Source organism: Strigops habroptila, chromosome 19, assembly GCF_004027225.2.
Source record: "Strigops habroptila isolate Jane chromosome 19, bStrHab1.2.pri, whole genome shotgun sequence".
NCBI classification, from domain to species: Eukaryota; Metazoa; Chordata; class Aves; order Psittaciformes; family Psittacidae; genus Strigops; species Strigops habroptila.
Genome location: NC_044295.2, coordinates 5,189,756 through 5,210,040, shown reverse-complemented (window position 1 = coordinate 5,210,040; position 20,285 = coordinate 5,189,756). Strand labels below are relative to the sequence as shown.

General features: G+C 58.0%; 1 protein-coding gene across 1 annotated transcript in view; it reads right to left on the bottom strand.

Moving 5' to 3' along the window:
- KCNH6 (potassium voltage-gated channel subfamily H member 6) overlaps positions 1 to 17,012 on the bottom strand; it is a 33,364-nt gene extending 16,352 nt beyond the window's left edge. The window contains exons 1-3 of the mRNA XM_030508792.1: positions 16,937 to 17,012; positions 13,551 to 13,781; positions 4,772 to 4,927 (exon numbers count right to left, since the gene is read on the bottom strand). Of these exons, the coding sequence (XP_030364652.1) occupies positions 4,772 to 4,927; positions 13,551 to 13,781; positions 16,937 to 17,012 (463 nt within the window). The remainder of the gene's footprint in view (positions 1 to 4,771; positions 4,928 to 13,550; positions 13,782 to 16,936) is intronic.
- Positions 17,013 to 20,285: the final 3,273 nt, after the last annotated feature.

The window sequence follows — 20,285 nt, the reverse complement described above, 5'->3', positions numbered from 1 at the left end:
CTTCAAGTCCCTCAAAATCAGGGAGTCACCACCAGGCTTTAAGACAGCCGGGAGAAAGCGGTTCATTAGAAGAGGTCCTCATGTGCTGGAGGGGGAAGGAGAGGGAGCTGGGGGAGGTAAGAGGAGGGGCAGAGGGCTGGGAAGTGCTGCGGTTCCGGAGGTCTCCTCCAACTGGGATCAGGACCTGCTTTGCGATGGGGCGACCGAGACCCCAGGGACTTGGCAGCTCCCAGCTCCTACCAGGGGCTGGGTGGCTGCGGGATGCATTGCAAGGTGATGCTGCGCAGCTGGGAAGCAGGCCAGAGCGAGAAGAGGAGACCCTAAGGGATAGGCTTGCCTGGAGCTTCTCCAAGGTGTCCCTACATCCCACCACTGGATATGCCCTTCCCTCACCTGCTGCAAGAGCTCAGGCCACCACCAAGGGTGCGGGTTGGTGCCTGGGGTCCTGTGCTGGCATCTATGCTCTGTGTAGGGGATGTGCTCTGTACCAGGCAGCACTGGAGGAGCTGCTGGGCTCCATATGTGGTCCACCTTCTCCTACAGGAATCCCTAGCCATTGCTAAACCTGTTTCCCTGGAGACCTAAAGAGCTTCCAGTCTTTAACGACTTCTGCAATGGGGTGCACAAAGCAGCCAGCTGCTGGAACAGCAACCTAGGGGTCTATGCCCATGCCAGCCATGCCCAAGGGAGGAAGCGTGGCACTTCTCACCATTCCTAAGGACCTTACTGCAGGTTTTGGGATGGGGTGTCTGGAGGGGCTGGCTGCTGGCTGCCCCTGCATCTGCTGGGCTGCCCCCACTTGACCAAAGTGGTGGATCATCAGGTTGTCCCCAGTGCACATCTTCCATTGCAGTGCCCCATGCAGCTTCAGCCTGGGGGTACCCAGAGACTTCAGCACCGCTGGTGTCTGTAGGAGCATCATGCCCAGAGCATGTGACAACATTACACATCTTCAACATGCCACAAGCACAACAACCTCTGAGAAAACAGGCACCTTTTGCCTCATCATATCACAAGTTTGGGAAGCAGATTTGTCCAGGCTGTCTGCATCCATCCAGCACAGCAGGAAGCTGGTGCCGGGGGATGCATTAGCAGAGCAAAAACCTCTGGCCCACAGCCCTGTGCCTCGAGCTGCAACACTTCAGAAAACAACACGGCTTTGCCCAGAGCACTTTTGTCAAGCCACCAAGAACAGCCATCTCTAAAGAGGTCCAACCAACATCATGTCAGCAATGCCAGCATCACCCTCCATCACAGATAGCATAGTCTTCGCTGGAGGACTAAGAAGCCAGAGCTGCTCGTCCCCTGCCAGGAAAACATGGGAAGTGAGCCCTGCAAGTCCCTGCCAGTCCCTGCTCAGAGCAGACCTGCTCCAGTCGCCTGCAGCCACCACCACGTCCCCTCCTCAAGGTGGGAACAACTCCCTGGGGCTCTGCCATCTGGGACAACCTGCACTACAGAGCCAGACCTTCCTCCCAGCTTCAGAGCTCAGCACATCTCCCGCTCCCCCCGCAGAGCAGCACCATCCAGCTCTATCCCATGCCACCAAAGCACTGCCGCTCACTTCCAGTCCATGCTGGGCCCTGTGCCCAGCACTGGCTCAGCACCGGAGCCCCTAACAGCGGATACGGCCCGAGCCACAGCAGCCGAGGGACAGCGGGATGGGGAGAGCGGAGGAAGAGCGCTGGGACCTGGCTTAGATCAGACAAAGGCTACGGTTACCTTTCCATAGTCAATGGCTACTCCATCAAACTCACTGGTGGGCAGAGATTTCCGCTGGACTTTGAGTCGCCGCAGGGACGGGAGACTACACTTCAACCTCCTACCTTGACCTTGTTAGAAAGAGAAACAAAACACAAGAGACACAGATGTAACCTAGCTGCATGCGATGGCTGGAGCGAGACGGGGCTCTGGCAGGGGAAGAGGCTACGAAAGACTTCGGGTGGCTTTGGGGGACACACACGCCTCCAACACACTTGCTATTCCCATGCCATCGCATCGCTGTGTGCTCAGGGCAGAGCCTGACCTGGCAGAAAGCACTGCTGGGCTGGAGGAGAGTCCCCTAGGACTACAGGCAAAAGGTGCAGAGCATCCCTAAGCCAATTACAGAGGTTAAAGCTACTTAAAGGATTTGGACCTGAAGGAAATCGAGCTTCTAAATCTCCTTGGTGGGGGGAAAAAACTAACACAAGAGAGATGGTGAGTTAGCAAGGAATTAAGAAGTTCTAGCAATTGTGTTCCTGGAGTTGTTCTGGATGCTGGACCAAAGGGGGAGGGGGGGTCCCTTGCTGCCATCACAGGGACCAGGAGACCACCACGTTGAGACCAGGACTGAGGCAAGGAGCTATGAAAGAGGTTTAGGAGGGGAAGGGACCATATGTAGAGAGGAACTGGCAGTGCCCACAGCAGGACCCAGTGCCCCCAGTGGAGACACCCAGTATAAAGTCACTTGTCCTCTTCTAGTGCTGGTCTGTGGAGAAGACTGCAGCAGAGTGTGAGCATCCTGCTGCTCATGGCCTGGGCCAGCGCTGTGGTTCATCCACCCCCGAGCAGCACCAGTTGTACTCACGAACTGCGCCAAAAGTGGCCTAAATCCTGGAGCATGTGGGATGCAACATGAGCTCCCCATACGGGGAAAGGCAGCGCATTGAGGAGCTGTTTGGTTGTGGCTCACTGAGCACCGATGCTGCTCAGGCATCCCCAAAAGTGCCACCACCGATGGGGGGACCCACACAAGCTCCCTCCGCTCACCCCATCCCCACTGCCCAGAGCAGCTTTTCAGCTGGAAGAAGCAAAGCAGCCAATGTTCCCTGCACACCCGGGAGCCAGGGACCAGCAACGCAGCTGCCTACAGCCGGGTAATGAAAGACTGAGCCCGAAAACCCGCACACGAGAGATGGATCTGGCCTGGCACGAGCAGCTTTGGAGGGGAAAACCCAAGCAACACTCCTCGGGATGCACAGTGCAATCTCCAACACACGGGAAAGCAACAGGAACCCTTTTATCTGGGTGCCTTCTGCACCCCTCATGGGGTGGGATGATGGATCATCATACTTCAACACATACTCAGAGCTGAGGGAGCTGCAGAGTAACACTGGTCATAGAACCATAGAATCATAGAACCAACCAGGTTGGAAAGCACCTTTAAGCTCATCAAGTCCAACTGTTCCCCAGCAGCGCCAAGGCCACCACTAACCCATGGCACTGAGGCCTCGGCTACACGGGGTGTGAACACTTGCAGGGACGGTGACTCCAGCCCTGCCCTGGGCAGCCTGTTCCAATGCCTGAGCACCCTCTGGGGAAGGAATTGTTCCTCAGCTCCATCTAAACCTGCCCTGGTGCAGCTTGAGGCCGTTTCCTCTTGTCCCATCCCTTGTTCCTTGGGAGCAGAGACCAGCCCCCTCCTGGCTCCAGCCTCCTGTCAGGCAGTTGCAGAGAGCGATCAGGTCCCCCCTGAGCCTTCTCTTCTCCGGACTAAACCCCCCAGGTCCCTCAGCCGTTCCTCATCACACTTGTGCTCCAGGCCCTGCACCAGCTCCGGTGCCCTTCTCTGGCCCCGCTCCAGCACCTCAATGTCTCTCTTGCAGTGGGGGGCCCAGAACTGAACGCAGGATTCAAGGTGATGCTGGAATTTAACTGGTACTAAAGTGATACACCCAAAATATAAATCTCATCACTCCATAGACAGAGGAACACATGCAGAGGCTGTATATACATTCACACACATATAGCTGTAATTCCCATGTGCCTGGGGGTACATAAAACCTGTCACCACACAAAGCATCTCTGCTGATAGCTGCTCCCAGGCACACCAACACCTCAACGGCTCCATATTTGCACCGAGTGTGTTACAACTCACATTACCATACCAATACACCGGACAGGGTCCCCATAGGTGATCACAGAACCATTAGGGCAGCCTGTTCCAGGGCTCTGCTACCCTCAATGGAAGGAAGTTCTTCCTCATGTTGAGGTCCCTGATACCCTGGCTCTGGTCCTGGTCCCGCTGTGCCACCCCATGTGCCATGTGGGGACAGACCCAGGCTACTCCCACAGCTCTATTACCCAAAGCCTCCATATTGTGACCCGCATCCCCAGGGAGTGTTTGCACGAGGATAGGTGTAGGATTGTTTCCCTGGCTAAAAGATAGGTGACCAGCACCGAGGTCCATACAGCAGGAGCTACAGCTCTTCTTCCCATAATCAGGTCTAACATCTGCATTCCTGGGTATCCCCATCCCCTTGAGCACCTCACCACAGCTTCCCTTTGATCCAGCCTTCTCAAAAAAGCGAGTTGGAATTTTTCACTGCCTCCAAAAGCCCCACAAAACTCCAGGATGAGCCTGGGACAACAGGGAACAGCCCAAAGCCGGGGCAGAGCTGCCCCAGCACAATCATCCATTCGCCATTCTCCTGCAATCCATGAGTCATTCTCCTGCAGTGATGTCCCCATAGCACAGCCATGACATCAGTGACACCAGATGTCCCCTGGCCCTCCCAGTGACCCTGCACACGGGTCCTGTCCCATTCCAGCACCTCCTGCCCCAACCAATGTGGGGCTGCAGGGGCTCAGTGGCTCAACCAACCTTTTGTCACCCAGTTAGTGTTTGCCTGAATCATTCCCCATGCAGAAACAAACTCTGCTCCAGGGCACAATGCAGGGCTCAGCCCCACGGTGCAGGGTCCTGCCCTGCCACAGTGCATCCTTCAGCCCCCACGAGCTCCTGCGAAAGCCAAGAGATGGGGATATCCCTGCGGATGCTGTCACCCACCTCTGTGCCAGCTCTGTGACAAGCGGTGGTGCAGGCTCCGGCTGGTGCTCTTGGCAATGAGCTGCGCCAGGTCCTCGAAGTTGAGGATGAACATGATGACGACGCCTTCCTCGTTCTTCACCGGCACCACATCCACCAGGCAGCGGAAACACGAGGCTGCGGAGCAGAGACAGGCTCAGGGGGGGCTCTGCACAACCACCCCCAGCACAAACCAGCTTTATACCTTTAAAGCACTCTGGGTGCAATCCCTGATGATGGGGAGTGGAGGGTCTGGAAGCTGAGCCCTGGGAAAGGGCTGTATCGCTGCATCATCCCAGCTCACACCGATCACATCTTGCCTTGTGTTGCTTTTGGTCCCAGACAGTCATTTATATCAATGTACTTGAGAGCAGCAATTAAAAGTGGGTAATTAAGAACTCACAAAGTCTCAGGTAGTGGTTTAACCTCATTAAGCATCCTGTGGGTAGTCATGCTGCAGCTAATTGCCTTGCAATCACTAGGCAGGTTTTGGGGGCTGGCTTCAGCTGTCCTGGATGTGGGCAAGGGGGGTGAGCCCTACCCATGCCCCATCCCAACACTGGGAGCAGAATGTGGTGGGATTGGTGTGGTGGCTCCCAAAGACATCCCCTAAAGGCACTGACATGGAGTGGTCCATGGGGAAACCAAGGCATGGGGGGCACAGGGACTGGCTCAGTGCCCTGGGAGTGAAGGGGACTGCATGGGCTCCTACTCCAAACCTCTGGAATCATAGAATCATGGAACAGTTCGGGTTGGAAAGGACCTTAAGATCATCCAGTTCCAACCCCCCTGCTCTAGTTCCAACCAGTTCCAATGGGAGCTAGAAACGATGAAGCAACCAGGTATCGCTGGCACAGGACAAGGCGCCTCCTTCCACAGCAGCTATCTCCGGGTGCGGATCCCTCATCTCACTTTTCCCTGATCACCAGGGATTAGCGGATCCATCCCGCTGCCATCCCGCTCTGGTGCTCTCCCGCTGTCACCAGGGCCAAGCTCCGGCCAGGACGGGGATATCAGCCTTCCTGCGTATAGTTTTAAGGAGCTCAGGGCCTCCCGTAATCAGGAGCAGATGGCCGGCATCGGGCAACTTCCAAAGCTGCCCTGACGTCAGGGATGTGCACATCCACACACACACACATGCACAAGAACGGGAAAGAAACGGATATGGGAAAATCTGTTTAAAGGGCCCAGGATTATTTCTTTCTTTCTTTATTTCATAGTTGTTCACCACAGGGAAAGGAAATCCACTTAAATGTGTGAGCTGGAGGGAAGCAGGGGGGTGGGATTTCAGCAGATAAAGCTGGTTTGGAGGGATGCACGGGCATGGGATGGAAAGAAATGAGCCCTTTTCCCTCCATTTCTCAGGGTTTCATAGAATCATGGAATGGTTTGGGTTGGAAAAGAACATTAAAGCTCACCCAGTCCCAACCCCTTGCCATGGGCAGGGACACCTTCCACTAGAGCAGGTTGCTCCAAGCCCCTGTGTCCAACCTGGCCTTGAACACTGCCAGGGATGGGGCAGCCACAGCTTCTCTGGGCACCCTGTGCCAGTGCCTCAGCACCCTCACAGAGAACAGCTTCTGCCTAAGGGCTCATCTCAACCTCCCCTGTTTCAGTTTGAACCCATTCCGCCTTGTCCTATTGCTACAGTCCCTGACGAAGAGTCCCTCTCCAGCACCCTTGTAGCCCCCTTCAGATATTGGAAGGCTGCTTTTTGGTTTTTAGGGATCTAAAAGGTGTGTGGTGTCCTTTAAGTGATGCGGAGTGAGGTGTCCTAAGGTGTCACATGCCTGGTGGGATGATGTGGTGCCATCCCTGGGATACCATGGCTCCGTGCACGTCTGTGCCTGTGTGTGTGATGCTCAGCAGCACTGGATGCTTCCTCCTTTGCTGTGTTACAAAATGAGCTATTTTCCCCCCACAAGTGACTCTAAAGCATCACCAGCTTCCCAGAGACCCGAAGCCCAGCACGGTCCATTGCCATGGGCAGCCATCAGCTCCATGGACTGGGAATCCTGACCTAGATGGCCTCATCCTGCTCACATGCTCTGCCCTGGTGCATCCTGTTCACCGCTTCATTCTCCTTCTTAAACCCCTCTGTGGTGGTGGGAAGGGGTGGCCTTGGAACTGTTCTCATGGGAGCCAGATCGCGAGGCGGTACAGAAAGCGTTAATTCCCTGCCCATGCTGAACAGCTGAAAACTGGGCCCAGTTACAGCCCAGTTGGAGGGATATAAGGAGCAGCTGGGACGTGGTTTGTGCTGGGTTTTGGAGGCAGCTGGTGCCTGGTTTGATCCTGCAAATCTGGGAGGTGCTGAGCCTGAGCAGCCCCAACCACTGCTGTGAGCCCCCAGGCTGATCCCTTCTGAAATAGAACAGACCTATGGAAGGGACCTGCAATGACCATCTGACCAGTTCAGGGCTGTCACCTTGGTGTGGGACTCTCCAAACCCAGGGGAAACAGCCCAAAAGTGGCTCTGCCATGCACAGCCCTGTGTGCCAGGAGCTTGGTGCCTTGCTCAGACCCGCACCCCACAGCATGGACCACATCAAGGGGATGATGGAGCATCAGGTTGTAGAATCATAGAATGCCAGAGTGGTTTTCATGGGAAGGGACATTAAAGCTCACCCAGTTCCAACCCCCTGCCACGGGCAGGGACACCTTCCACTAGAGCAGGTTGCTCCAAGCCCCTGTGTCCAACCTGGCCTTGAACACCTTCCTTGGGCAACCCGTGCCAGCACCTCACCAGTTCCTTTAGGGTTCCCTTAAGTCTGGCGAAAAGACAGGGGAGATCCCCCCGGATCTGGGGTCTCTGGGCAGCTGTGATTTGGGGTTCCCACAGCTCTGTGGAGAGGCTGCAGCTGGGAGACCCCTCGCACCTTCTGCCCTGACTCAGTTTCCCTCTGTTCAATGGGGATGGGAATGCCAAGCCTCCCCATTCTGCCCCCCAACACTGGGCACCCCTCTGGGAGGGACCCCAGCCCTGCGCTCCCATCCTCATTCCTCGATCACTGCCCCCATCCATCTGCCTGTCTCTTCCCTTCAGCTGTTCAGCTAATCTGTCTCCATCCATCTAATTTTATCCAGCCGCCAAAGGATCTCCTGGAGGAGCCCCGGGGGCATTCACAGCCTGCCTGAGCTCTGTGGGGCTGCTGCACGCCCATCCAGTGCGAAACCCAGCCTGGGGCTGTGAAAAGGGCTCTGCAGGAGGGATGCAGCACGGGTGCAGCTTTGGAGGCTCCTCCAGCCAGTGCCAGGGTGGTGAGGCACAGGGTGCCCAGAGAAGCTGTGGCTGCCCCATCCCTGGCAGTGTTCAAGGCCAGGTTGGACACAGGGGCTTGGAGCAACCTGCTCTAGCGGAAGGTGTCCCTGCCCATGCAGGGGGTTGCAACTTTGCTTTAAGGTCCTTTCCAACCCAAACCATTCCATGATTCTATTTGATGGGTTTGCAGGGGCTGGGAAAAACAGCTCATTCCGTAAAACCCTGGGCTGGGTTTGATCTTCCCAACCTTAGCTCCCCCAAGCTGAGGTTTGTGCTTCCCAACCCATCTTTGTCTTCTGACCTTGATAAAAGTGAGCATTTAATAACATTAAAAATGTCATCATCGGGGGCCCTCCCTCCCCAGCTCTCTGATCCGCCGGTGGTTAATGCATTTGTTGGTATCATCAGTATTAAACTAATCAAGAGGACACGGGGGTTTCCGAGAGCAGGACACAACCCAGTATTGTTATGAATATTAAAATCAAGCTATTAATCTGCCCTCGGAGCTCTTCCTGAGTCCTTTCCTCCCCCCGGACAGGAGATTTAATCTGCAGGGTCTCCTGGCAGAGTGGCTAAATCTATAGTGGTATTATATAAAGGAGCAGAAGAGAGGGGCTGGGAAGGGCATGGGGACAGGGATGGGGATGGAGCTGTGCTCTGGGGCTGCCTGGCATGGCCAGGGAGATCCCAGCCTTGCTCCCTCCTGATCAGGGAAAAATCAGTGTCAGGGCTGGGTAGAAACTTCCAAAGGGAAGCGCAGATTGCTGGGAGATCATAAAGCAAATCCTGGAGGTGGGATGGAAAATGATGGAGGTGGGGGCTGAGCTGGTGGGAGATGGGTCGCCCTTGAGGTCTGGGGTGCACAATGGGTGCTGGCCTCTCCTCAAACCTAGATGGGGCATTGGGAGGCTGAAACCCATCGTGACACCAGACCAGCCATTAATGTTCCTTGCAGCAACTGCTAAAATGACCTTATGAAGTAATGGCGTGAGGATGGAGGTTACCCCCGTGAGGTGATGAGCAGGGATCTCGTTGGTGGGAAGCAGCAGCAAGGGGGGAAAACCAGAGTTCTGGGTGGCTCAGGGTACCCACCATCAGTGCGGCTTCAAGGAGGATGCCTCCAAGTGCAGCGGGATGTTTTGGGTGCAGATGGAAGGATGTTCCAATCCCCAGGAGCCAAAAGGGGTCCTGAATCAATACAGGGGGTTGGCAAAATGCAGCCTAAGATCCTCCGCACAGAGTGAGTGGCCACATCCAGGCCCATGGTCCTTCCCTTGCTAAATCCCTGCTGGCTGCAGGAATCAGTCCAGCTTAGTGCAGGGCTGTGCAGCCAAAGCTGCAGTGCTGACAGCGATTCCCAGGGCTGTCCGGCCATCCCAAGGGCCCTGTCCCCATGGCACATGGGGCTACTGGGAATGCAACAGCCAGTGAGGGTGGGGATGGAGAGTTTGGGGTGGGAATTCAGGTTCTGCTGGGGCAGGGATTTCAGGAAAAAGCCTCCTTGGAAGCATTCTGGGGGTGCTGGGGGTGCTCTGGGCCTGTCCCTCTGTTCTTGGGACATCTGGTCCAAGCACAGAGCATCCGAGGAGCAGCAGAGGATTGGAAAACATGTCCCTTCCAGCTTGTGCCCTGATCACGCTGTCCCTGGGGCAGAGCAGGGGCAATGGCGGTGCTGGGGGTGGCAGAATTGGCCCCACAGCTCAGGATCTCTGGGAGCAGAGAGTCTGTCGTTGCAGGGCGGGATGTTTATAAGTTCCAGTTTGGAGATGGGCCATAGCGTGTGTCCCATTCCCGAGGTCACAGCCCAGCGCTAGAGAGCCTGACCCTTAAAGGAACACAAAGCAAACAGCCCCAGCTTGGCTTAAACCCACATGTTTGAACAAGCCAAGAGCTCATGACTGTGCCTCCCTGCTCCTCCACCAGCTGGGACGTCCCCTCCATCCTGCCCTGTCCCTGCCATGGACGGACAGGGCTGGATAAATCCCCACCTGCCTCAGCCAGGGCTTCTTGGCAGCAGCAGCTGGAGAGGCGGTTGCTGTGCCATGGACGTGCCCTGGTCTGGGGACAAAGGGGATATTTAAGGTCCCTTCCAATCTAAACCTTTCTATGATTCTATGTCACACGAGTCCCCTTGTTCCCTTTGGGTGCAGTGACACCCCACAACCTATGCCTGTCTGCTTGCAGCCCCACAACTGCCAGCTGAAGCACCCCATGGTGGGGGGGGACATCCTGGGTGACATCGGGTGCCCCAATCCCCCTGCAACCTCCTCCCCTCCTCCTGGACCTCTGGGGGGAAATCCCAGTTTATGGCACCAGTTTGCCAGCCTCATCCCAATCCCTAATCCCTGGCCCCAGGGGACCAGCACAAACTGCTCCTGCTGGAGGGGACAAGCCGTGGGCTCGGGGATGGAGCTGCTCCACCAGCTGCTCTGGCTGCCTTGGCCCCACATCTCTCCTTTCATATTCATAAGCATCACATTCACGCAGATTAAGTGCTGCCAGCTGCTGCTCAGGCCATGCCAGCACCATGGTGCCCAGCACCTCTGGCCACCACCCCCCAGTGGCTCTTGACGGTGGCTTTGCTGCAAAACACGTCACCCTCAGGGGCTAAAACCCCATCCCAGCTTGTTGCCACCAGCTCCTTGGTGTCACCTCCAGGGGATGCTCAGCCCAGCCCTGGCCACAGCAGGGAGCGTGTCCCTGGGGCTGGTGGCTGTGGATGCTCCTGATGATCGCATAATGACCCCCTCAGCTGTGTAGCATCTTGTAAGGAAATTAACTTTTCCTTGATCTCCCGGCTTTGAGCCGAGGATTAGAGCCCACACATGCCATGGCTGGGCTCTCCCCTCTTTCTGAGACCTTTCTGGGGCTGCTGTGGCAAGGAGGGACAACTGCCCTTGTTGTCCCACACTAGTACTTGATTCTTGGCTCTGTTTCGGCTGCCCAGAGCTGGGCTCATTGTCAGCACCCCTGGCTCCTGTTATAATTAGCTGATGACACACGGGATAAGGATAGAGCAGCAAGCTGTCCCCGGGGACACGCATCACCCATCATACAGCATCCTGCTGTACCCGGACACCTATGGCTGCCCCTTTCCCTCCCTCCATCCATCCCTTCATCCATCCATCCTATCCTGGCCCTGCCATGGGAGCTCTGACGGGGGGATTTGGGGTATAATATAGTCTCTGGCAACCAGAAAAGCAGGGAAACAACCCTGGGAGCTGCAGAGCCAGGAGTACCGCAGTAATAAACAGCAGGTTGAGGCTGGAGATTGGTGCTGCCGCTATGAAAAGGAGGACAGGCAGGTTCTGAGCCTCCGCTGGCTAATTAAGCAGCAGCTCCCTATAATGCAAAAGCCTTTTCTTTGCCGATAAGACCCATTTATAATGGGCTGAGCGGTTGCAGGCTGAGTGCTGGGGGGGAAACAATTGGAAAGCAGATTGCTGGTGGGGCTGGGGTTTAAAAATAGACACGAAGGACTTGCTTCTGGCTTCAGTTTTCCCCTTTTTTGTTAATAAAAAAGAGAAGAAAGCGGCTCAAAGCAGCACCGAGAGTTTCCTGTGGCCTAGAGGAAGAACAGGGCTCTGAGGAGAGCACTGAGCATCCCGCGAGCCAGGTGGGAATGCTTCAAAGCAGGGAGGACGGCTTTGGATCAGCCTCCCAGCTGAGCAGTCCGTGCGAATGGATGGGGAAGCAATCCCGAGGGAGGAGAACGAGGCTGCGCATGCTGTCCTTGCCATGGCCACGCATCCACGTTGGGATGGACCAGGAGAACAGGATATACCCACTTCTCCTCGTGCTTCCTAGGCTGCGCTGGGCTGCAGCTCAAACCACAGCAGCCAAGGGGGGGACACGCAACACAGCCCTGGCCCTGCTTCAACCGGGAAGAGCCTCAGTCAGGGAGGATGGGAGGAAAATCCTATGGGAAAGGCAGCCAGTGAGCGACGTGATCCTGCCCCGCCACGTTAACCGTGCGGGTTAACACGCAGGGTGCTGTCGGCGGATAATTCCCGGGGCTGATACACTGGCACCTGGATACCAGCCCGGGAGATAGGGTCTGGGAGGGAGGCCAGGACACCCGTGTCCCAGCCCGGAGATAGCGTGCTGGGCTGCGAGCCAGGGCTCCTGCCTTCTCCTTCCCTTTGCTTCCAGTTGTTTCTCCTCCATCCTGTCACTCCAGGAGCTACAGGGTGGGTGCAGACCCTTGCTCAGCCCATCATAGAATCATAGAATGGGTTGGAAATGACCTTAAAACTCCTCCAGCTCCAACCCCTGCCACGGGCAGGGACACCTTCCACTAGAGCAGGTTGCTCCAAGCCCCTGTGTCCAACCTGGCCTTGAACACTGCCAGGGATGGGGCAGCCACAGCTTCTCTGGGAAAAGTCTGTGCCAGCGCCTCAGCACCCTCACAGGGAAGAGCTTCCTTATATTCACCTTAAATCTCTCCTTATATTCACCTTAAATCTCCCCTGTTTCAGTTTGAACCCATCACCCCTTGTCCTGCAGTTGCTGATGAAGCTATGGGAAAGCTCCACAGGTTGAAAAAGGGAAATACTTCCTATTTTAACCTCTATTGAGCACCCTCTCTGCAATCCCCACTCCCAGGGAGCCGTGGCCACTGCCGGTTTGCAGCATCAAGCAATGCATATTTATTTAACTTCCTGCAGTATTACCACTAATCACTCGTATTTGACATCAAAGCTTCATTTTCATCTTAACGTAATTCCATCTGTGTACGCACAGCCGCCTCCTGCTCGCTGGAATGGCAGCTCTGAGGCCGTCGCCTGCACCCGCTTTTGGCAGGGAGGAAGGGTCTGTCTCATCTTCTCTTGGAGCATAGACCAGGAGAACCATGTCCCAGCCTGGCTCCTCGATGGGCTTCCCATGGGATCTTCATGCACGATGCAGAGATCTCCTGAGTGATGCCATTGCTGCTCGGGGAGCTCTGAGCCATCACCAAGGGGTTGTAAATGATCCCATTCCCAAATAATCTGGCAACAATTGCTGAAGGGGGCTACAAGGATGCTTCATCAGGGACTGTAGTGACAGGGCAATGGGTTCAAACTGAAACAGGGGAGATTAAGGTTGGATATAAGGAAGCTCTTCCCTGTGAGGGTGCTGAGGCGCTGGCACAGACTTTTCCCAGAGAAGCTGTGGCTGCCCCATCCCTGGCAGTGTTCAAGGCCAGGTTGGACACAGGGGCTTGGAGCAACCTGCTCTAGTGGAAGGTGTCCCTGCCCATGGCAGGGGCTTGGAACTGGATGATCTTAAGGTCCTTTCCAACTCATCCTGTGATTCTATGAACAACTTCCATCACTTGAGGTCTCAACATGCCCCATCACTGCAAAGATGCCTCCATCCCACTGGGACCCCCCATGGAAAAAGCAATGCCCTGGTAGCATCAAACCCCCTTCACATCCCACCACCAGCTCCTGACATCCCAAACCCGGGGCAGGTGACACCTCCCACCACCAGCTCATCCCATAAAGCCACTCTTACTGTCTTTGCGGTAGTAGAGGATCTCGAGCTTGCACTCTTCGGAGCCGAGCAGGGCCTGGGTGAGCTGCGCGATGGAGCTCTTGGTGGTGTCGGGGCCGGTGAGGAAGTCGCAGGTACAGGGCTGCTGCATCACCTCCACTCTGGAGTAGCCAAACATCTCACAGAAGCCGTCGTTGCAGTAGATGATGGCGCAATTCTCCATCTGCGCATTGGCGATGAGGAACTTGCGGTCTGCAGGGAGTCAGGAGAGCATGAGGCTTAGGGAGAGGGTGGTGGAGACCCACAGGGATGAAGGACAGCCCCAGGGGGTAGATGGGGGTTTTTGATGCCACCAACTGTGGGGCTTATAAGGGATGGACTGCTCAGGGACATGGGGTAGTGGAGCCTGCACTGCGCTGCTCTTTGGAGAGGAGAAATTCCCCCAATTTCCCCAATTTCATGTGAATTGGTGACCATGGGGACCCAAAGGGGGGTCCCCATTAAGGGCAGTTTCTGCTGGGGTTGGGCCAACCCACACAACCTCACTGCTTACATGTGGGGACTTGCTGCTGTCTAATACATGGGCAATCTGTCCCCAGCTGGCACTGAAGGCAGAGGGAAAAGCAGCAGCATCCATCTCTCCCCAGGAGCTCATCAGCGACCTGAGTTATCTCTGAGACTTCCCACCTTGGCTCAGATTTGACTGAAGTCAGGCAAGGGGTGAGAGGAGGAGGGAACGTGAGGCTCAGCTTCATGGGGAGCCGTGTGAAACCCGTCACACTAATGATTCTCCTCATGTTTTATAGGATAATTGCGCCTTTGGGCTGAAGCTGCAATCCAAACCCTGCTGGGCCCTGGCACTCAACATGAAGAGGGCTCAGGTGGAGGAGAGGGGAAACTGAGGCACGGAGTGCTGCCACTCCATCCCCTCCTGGTGCTGCAGCCACTGGGCTGGACTTGCTATCATGCCCAGCTCACGTCACCCAGCCCAGACGGAGCCACTTCCATCCTTATCCTGGGGGAGAGCCAGCCTAGAGCTTTGATTTGGTTTAATTTTCATTGATTTCAGGGACATCAGGGCGTGCTGGGCTGGGGAGGACCCTCTCCGGGACAGCTTTGCTGGGATATGGCTGCGGATGCTGATGTGGTGGATGCTATGCTCCCCCCCCGCCCCAGCAGCATCTCGCTCTCCTGGGCTGGGGCCGGAGGCAGGTCAGAGCAGAGGGTCCGTCTGGAGGCTGCCTCCCAGCCCAGACCCCAATTAATCTCCTGGATTACCCAGGAATGGCATCTGCAGCCTGCCTGCTCCAGAGCCGTGCTCCAGCCTCATGGGGAATTCCACCAAAATGCGGGAGAACCCTCCTCATGCTGTGGCACCAGGATGCAGTGGGGTGGGGGGACCCTTCCCCAGCACATCAGGGCTCTCCCTCATGTCCCTGCATTGGGACATGGTCACAGCTCTGGAGCATGCCTCCCAGTAAAACCAGTGATCCCAGGGATGCCGCACCGAGGTCTCCTGCTTCATCCCACCCTATGACAGCCCTTTGCGGGGGGGGAATTCCCACCCCAGCACCTTTCCCTCTCCCGTACAGAGCTGACACTGGTGCTGCAAACAGCACAAACCACCCTGGCCAAATGTTTCCCAGCTCCCTCTTCCCGATCCTTCTCTATCCAAACTGCTCTGCCAGCTGGGAGGTGGCACAAGGAGGGGACCTTCCCCCAAAGCCCTGCTACTGGGGGATGCTCCTCACTTGCGATGGGGATGGTTTCCTCATCCAGTGCCAGCACCACGGGCTGGATCCAGGCTGGGCTGGTGCAGGACAGGATTTATGGGGCTGGCAGGGTGCCGGAGCCGTGCTGGGGATGTGACCAGGGCCGGGATGGGAAGAAGCTGCAGAGTCAGGTCTCCTTGGGGGTATTTTCACTCCCAGTTTGCTTTCCACCCTCCACATTTCCCCTTGCCCCCATGGCAGTGGGGCTCAGCACCAGCACTGGGAGGAAAGTGGGGGCCCAGCGGGTGCAGCTGCACTGATGGGAGCTGCGGGGGGGGGGTGAAGGCACCCAGGGGAGCACACACTGCCCATGGCAGCGATGTGACTGGGGGGGCTGGTGTCTCCCCACACCTTTCACACCATGAAGCTGCTGGGGGGAGCATGGGGCGATGTTTGGGCAGAGCCTGACTGGTGCCCGCTATGACTGGCAGGGAGCGGGCAGGGATGTAGTCAGGGAGCAGGCAGGGAACGGGCAGGGATGTGGGCAAGATGCAGGCAGGGAGCGGGCAGGGAGCAGGCAGGGATGTGGGCAGGGATGTGGGCAAGATGCAGGCAGGGAGCGGGCAGGGATGTGGGCAGGGAGAAGGGAGGCATGTGGGAGGGAGCGGGCAGGTAGTGGGCAGGGATGTGGGCAGAGTGCAGGCAGGGAGCAGGCAGGGAGCAGGCAGGGATGTGGGCAGGGAGAAGGCAAGGAGCGGGCAGGGAGCAGGCAGGGATGTGGGCAGGGAGAAGGCAGGGAGCAGGCAGGGAGCAGGCAGGGAGCGGGCACAGATGCAGGCAGGGAGCAGGCAGGGATGTGGGCAGGGATGTAGGCAGGGAGCGGGCAGGATGCAGGCAAGGCGCAGGCAGAGAGCGGGCAGAGACGCAGGGGCCTGGCTGCCGCCCCGCTGGCACGCCGCGCCGTGTTGCCCCCGCTGCTCCTCAGCCGCCGCTTCCCAGCGGGAACTGATAGGAACCAGGGACAGTTTTTCTCGCTCTCCGTCCCCAGGGTCATGTCACTCACCGCTGGGGCGGGCGCGGTGGGACTTTTGCCCACCCGGCAAACTGCACACAGGAGGAAACCCACAGCACACCCCCGAGCACAGCTTTTGGTTTGCCCCCAGTGCTCCCTCCCCTTGTCCCTGGCTGCCTCGGGGGGACCCAGCCCCGCTGGGGTGCGCAGACATTGGGAGCGGATCCCCCGCTCCCTCCCCAGCGCTCCCCGATGCTCACGAACCCTTCACTCTATCTGACACGAAAACCAGCCCCCAAAAATTCATATAAAGGGATTACTCCGAGCAACAGCAAATGGCAACACCTCACTAGGGACGGCTGCCTCCGAGCAGCGCGGAGTTGGAGGCAAACAGGCAGCAAGCCCGGCTGCGCTGGGGTGGACCCCCCAGAAGCCCTACCCGGGGACCCCCCTCACAGCCCCGGGGACCCCCTTTCTCTGCCCCGCACTGTGGGGGGGCTGCGGGTCTCACGCCCCCCTGGCGCTGGGACCACTTTGTCCCCCTCCTGTGTCGCCCCGTCTGCTGTAACCGCGGGGCTGTCGCCCACCCCTGCGAGGTCACAGCGACACTTCCCCGGGGACACCCTGCGGTGGCTCCGCTCTGCCCTTTCCTCCGCCCCGAAGTTGGGGGGTGCGGTACTCACTTTGTCCTTCAAATTTGCGGATGATGGTGTCCAGGTACGTGTTTTGAGGGGCCACATGGCCCCGGCGGACCGGCATCGCTCCGGGATGCCGCGGAACTTCCCTCGGGAGCGGCGGGGGAGCGCGGCGCGGCTCGGCACGGCACGGCCCGGCTCGGCGCGGCCCCGCTCCGCCTCACCCCAGCGCTGCCCAAGCTCTGGAGCGGAGCCGGCCCGGGGCTCCCATGCTCCCGGTGGCCGGAAGGGGGAACCCCGCAGCCCGCCCCGCACCGCCCGGCGACGATGAGGATGGGGCGGGGGGGGGGAAGGAAAGCGGAGGAAAAAGGGGGGAGGACCTGGTTGAAAGGGGGAGAAGATAATGGAATAAAATAATAAGAGTAGATATCCCCAAAGTGCTTAGTCACCGCTCCCCGGCCCGACGGCGCTCCGGGGAGCCCTCAGCACCAACAGCTGCCCCCCCCCCACCCCCCCTGGTACCCCCCTGGGACTCCCCGGTACCCCCTCGACGTCCCGCAGCATCGGCCCCACGGCCTTGGGGTGCCCCGGGGCGGAGAGAGGGGTGAGGGGGGAGGAGACGGGTGCTGGGAGGGGAATGTGGGGTCCTTGAGGGGCTGGGACAGGGGGTGCTGGGGGGGGAATGGGGGCTGGGACGGGGAGTGCTGGGGGGGGGAATGTGGGGTTCTTGAGGGGCTTGGAGAGGGGGTGCTGGGGGGGGAATGTGGGGTCCTTGGGGGGCTGGGACAGGGGGTGCTGGGGGGGAAATGTGGGGTCCTTGGGGGTCTGGGACAGGGGGTGCTGGGGGGGAATGTGGGGTTCTTGAGGGGCTGGGAAAGGAGGTGCTGGGGGGAGTGTGGAGTCTGGGGGGCTGAAGGATCAGGGTGTTGGGACAGGAGGAGGTGCTGAGGGGGCTGCGAGGTGGGGATGGTGAATGAGGGTGCGGGTGGGGTGCAGGGGGTGGCAGAGGAGGGGGTGCAGGGGTGTCGGGGGGGGTGCAGAGGTGGAGGAGGAGGTGCAGAGGCGCCGGTGTTGGGGGTGGGGTGCAGGGGTGCAGAAGCAGAGGAGAGGGTGCTGAGGGGTGCAGGGTGCGGAGGAGGGGGTGTAGCAGGAGAGGTGCCGGTAGGCAGGGGGGGGCGAGGGAGGGGGTGCAGGCCGGGTTGCGGGGGTCGGTCGGGGCTTGGGGGGTGTTGGGGGTGTCGGGGGATGTGTGGGGGGTACTGGGGGGTGCTAGGGGATGTTGCAGAGTGTTGAGGGGTGCCGGGGGGTGTAGAGAGGAGGGGGGGGTGGGGGGGATGTGGGGGTGTTGGGGGGTGTTGGGAGGTGCTGGGGGGGATTTGGAGGGTGTTGGGAGGTGCTGGGGGGTATTTGGGAGTGCTGGGGGTTTTGGGGGGTTCTGGGGGTACCGGGGTATGATAGGGGGTGCTGGGAGTGTTGGGGCGCTGGGGTGTGCTGGGGGTGTTGGGAGGTGCTGGAGGTGTTGCGGGTGTTGGGGGGTACGGGGGTATGATGGGGGGTGTCGGGGGGGGGTGCCGGGGGTTTCCGGGTGCCGCGGGCCGGGCGGGGCCCCGCGCCCGGCGCTGTCCACTCGCCGCGGTGCTGAAGGGGAGGGCGGGGGGGGCTGCTGGCGGGGGGGGGGGGGGCTGGCGCAGGGCTCTGCGGGCACGGAGAGTCCCTGGGGACACGGAGGGTGCCGGGCCCACAGCAGGGCCCACAGGCTCGGTAGGGCACAGGGGTCCCGGTGGGTGCCCCCAGGTCTCTGTGTTCGGGGGGTCCCACAGCGATGCTGCCGCGTTAGAGCTGATGTTCAGCTCCAGCACCAGGTTCAGCTCTTCTCCTGCCCACCTCTCCGTGCCCCTTGGGGGTCAGAGCCAAGGGGAGCAGCTCCCTTTGCTTCCTGAGCAATCTGCTCTGGCTGGAACCTCTTCTCCCAGGCCCACTGCTAAGGACAGTGTCCACCAAGGGGCTTTCTATTATTATTTTGGTATGCACGATTTTTCAGGCATGAAATTGGTCTAAGAGGATTATGGTCCATTATCATCAGCAGGAGTGTTTTGCTGGGATTTTCAATTAATATTCCAGTGTACCTCAGCAATACACATAGGGACCAGGCCATGCCCGTGGGGCATTCGACCCACAGCATTTTCCTTGCCGGAGCTGCCTCCTACCCCTGGGCCAGCAATGCAAGTGGCTGAGCAAAGGCAAATGCCCTTTCAGCCCCTTTTCAGAGCCCTAGTACTGCTTTTATCTCTGTCTCTCATAGAAGTCAGCCTTCCCCAGCGGACAAAAACTTGTTCTATTGTTGAAGACGGTTGAAAAACCCATTATCTCCCCCCCTCTCCACCCTGAACAGTGCCTCTGCCATGATTTACTGCGAGTCATGGAGGATGTTTTGCTCTATATTACACAGATGCAGCTTAATAGCATGGGGGAGGGAGAGGGACATGGAGTCCAGGCTCCTGCCTTCCCTGTTTTCTTGTTGATATACTGGGTGACTCAAGGGAGACAGCTCTGTGCCGCAATTTCCTCGCTGAAAAACAAGGGACGTTGGTCACTTGGCCTTGTGAAACCACTCTGAGATTCCTGGATGACCAGTTCTGCAAGGGAAAGCAAACTATGATTGCTATAGCTAATATGATCATAATTATGATTATTAATCACCAGGCAGTCAGGATTTAAGGTTGGCCTCCTGCCCTCCTCTCATCCCATAAATCAGCCCGGGATGCTCATGGACACATCACGTGGAGACGGATGTGTCTGGTGATAAGGGCACGTGCAGGCTTCACCCCTCCCCAGCAGAGTGGAGCATGGGGGCACCAACCGGGCTTTGGGCATGGGGCAGGGCAGGGGAGTGACCACTGGAAGGCTTGTCCTGCTCTGGGCATGGTGGTGGGACCACTTCATCCCCATTTCCCTGGCCAGGGACTCTCATCCCATTTCATGGCTGATGAAAGAACCTCTTCCCCATAGAGCCCTCGCAGATGGAGCCGAGTTGTTTCATTCCCTTTCAGGTTATTGACTAAGCTCCAGTTCCTCCCAGTGCCCCTATGGCTCTTCCAGCCATGAGGCTGCCAGTTCATGCCCTGCCTTCCCTGCCCTCCTTGGGGCACTTTATGCCCAGACTTCTTTCAATTCCCTGGGTCTTAAGCATATGCTTGCAGTTAATCCTGTGCTTACATTTTATCCCAAGTAGGAAGAATTGGGGTGTCTGGGCAAATTCTCCTGCTGTTCAAGGCAGCCGAAGGGCTCCCTCTAATTCAGCTGAGCAGTAATCCTCTCTCCCTACCCTGCTCTCCTCCTCCTCCTCCTCCTCCCCCCTTGCTCAGTTCTTTCTTTCTTCTCTTCCTCCTCCTCCTCC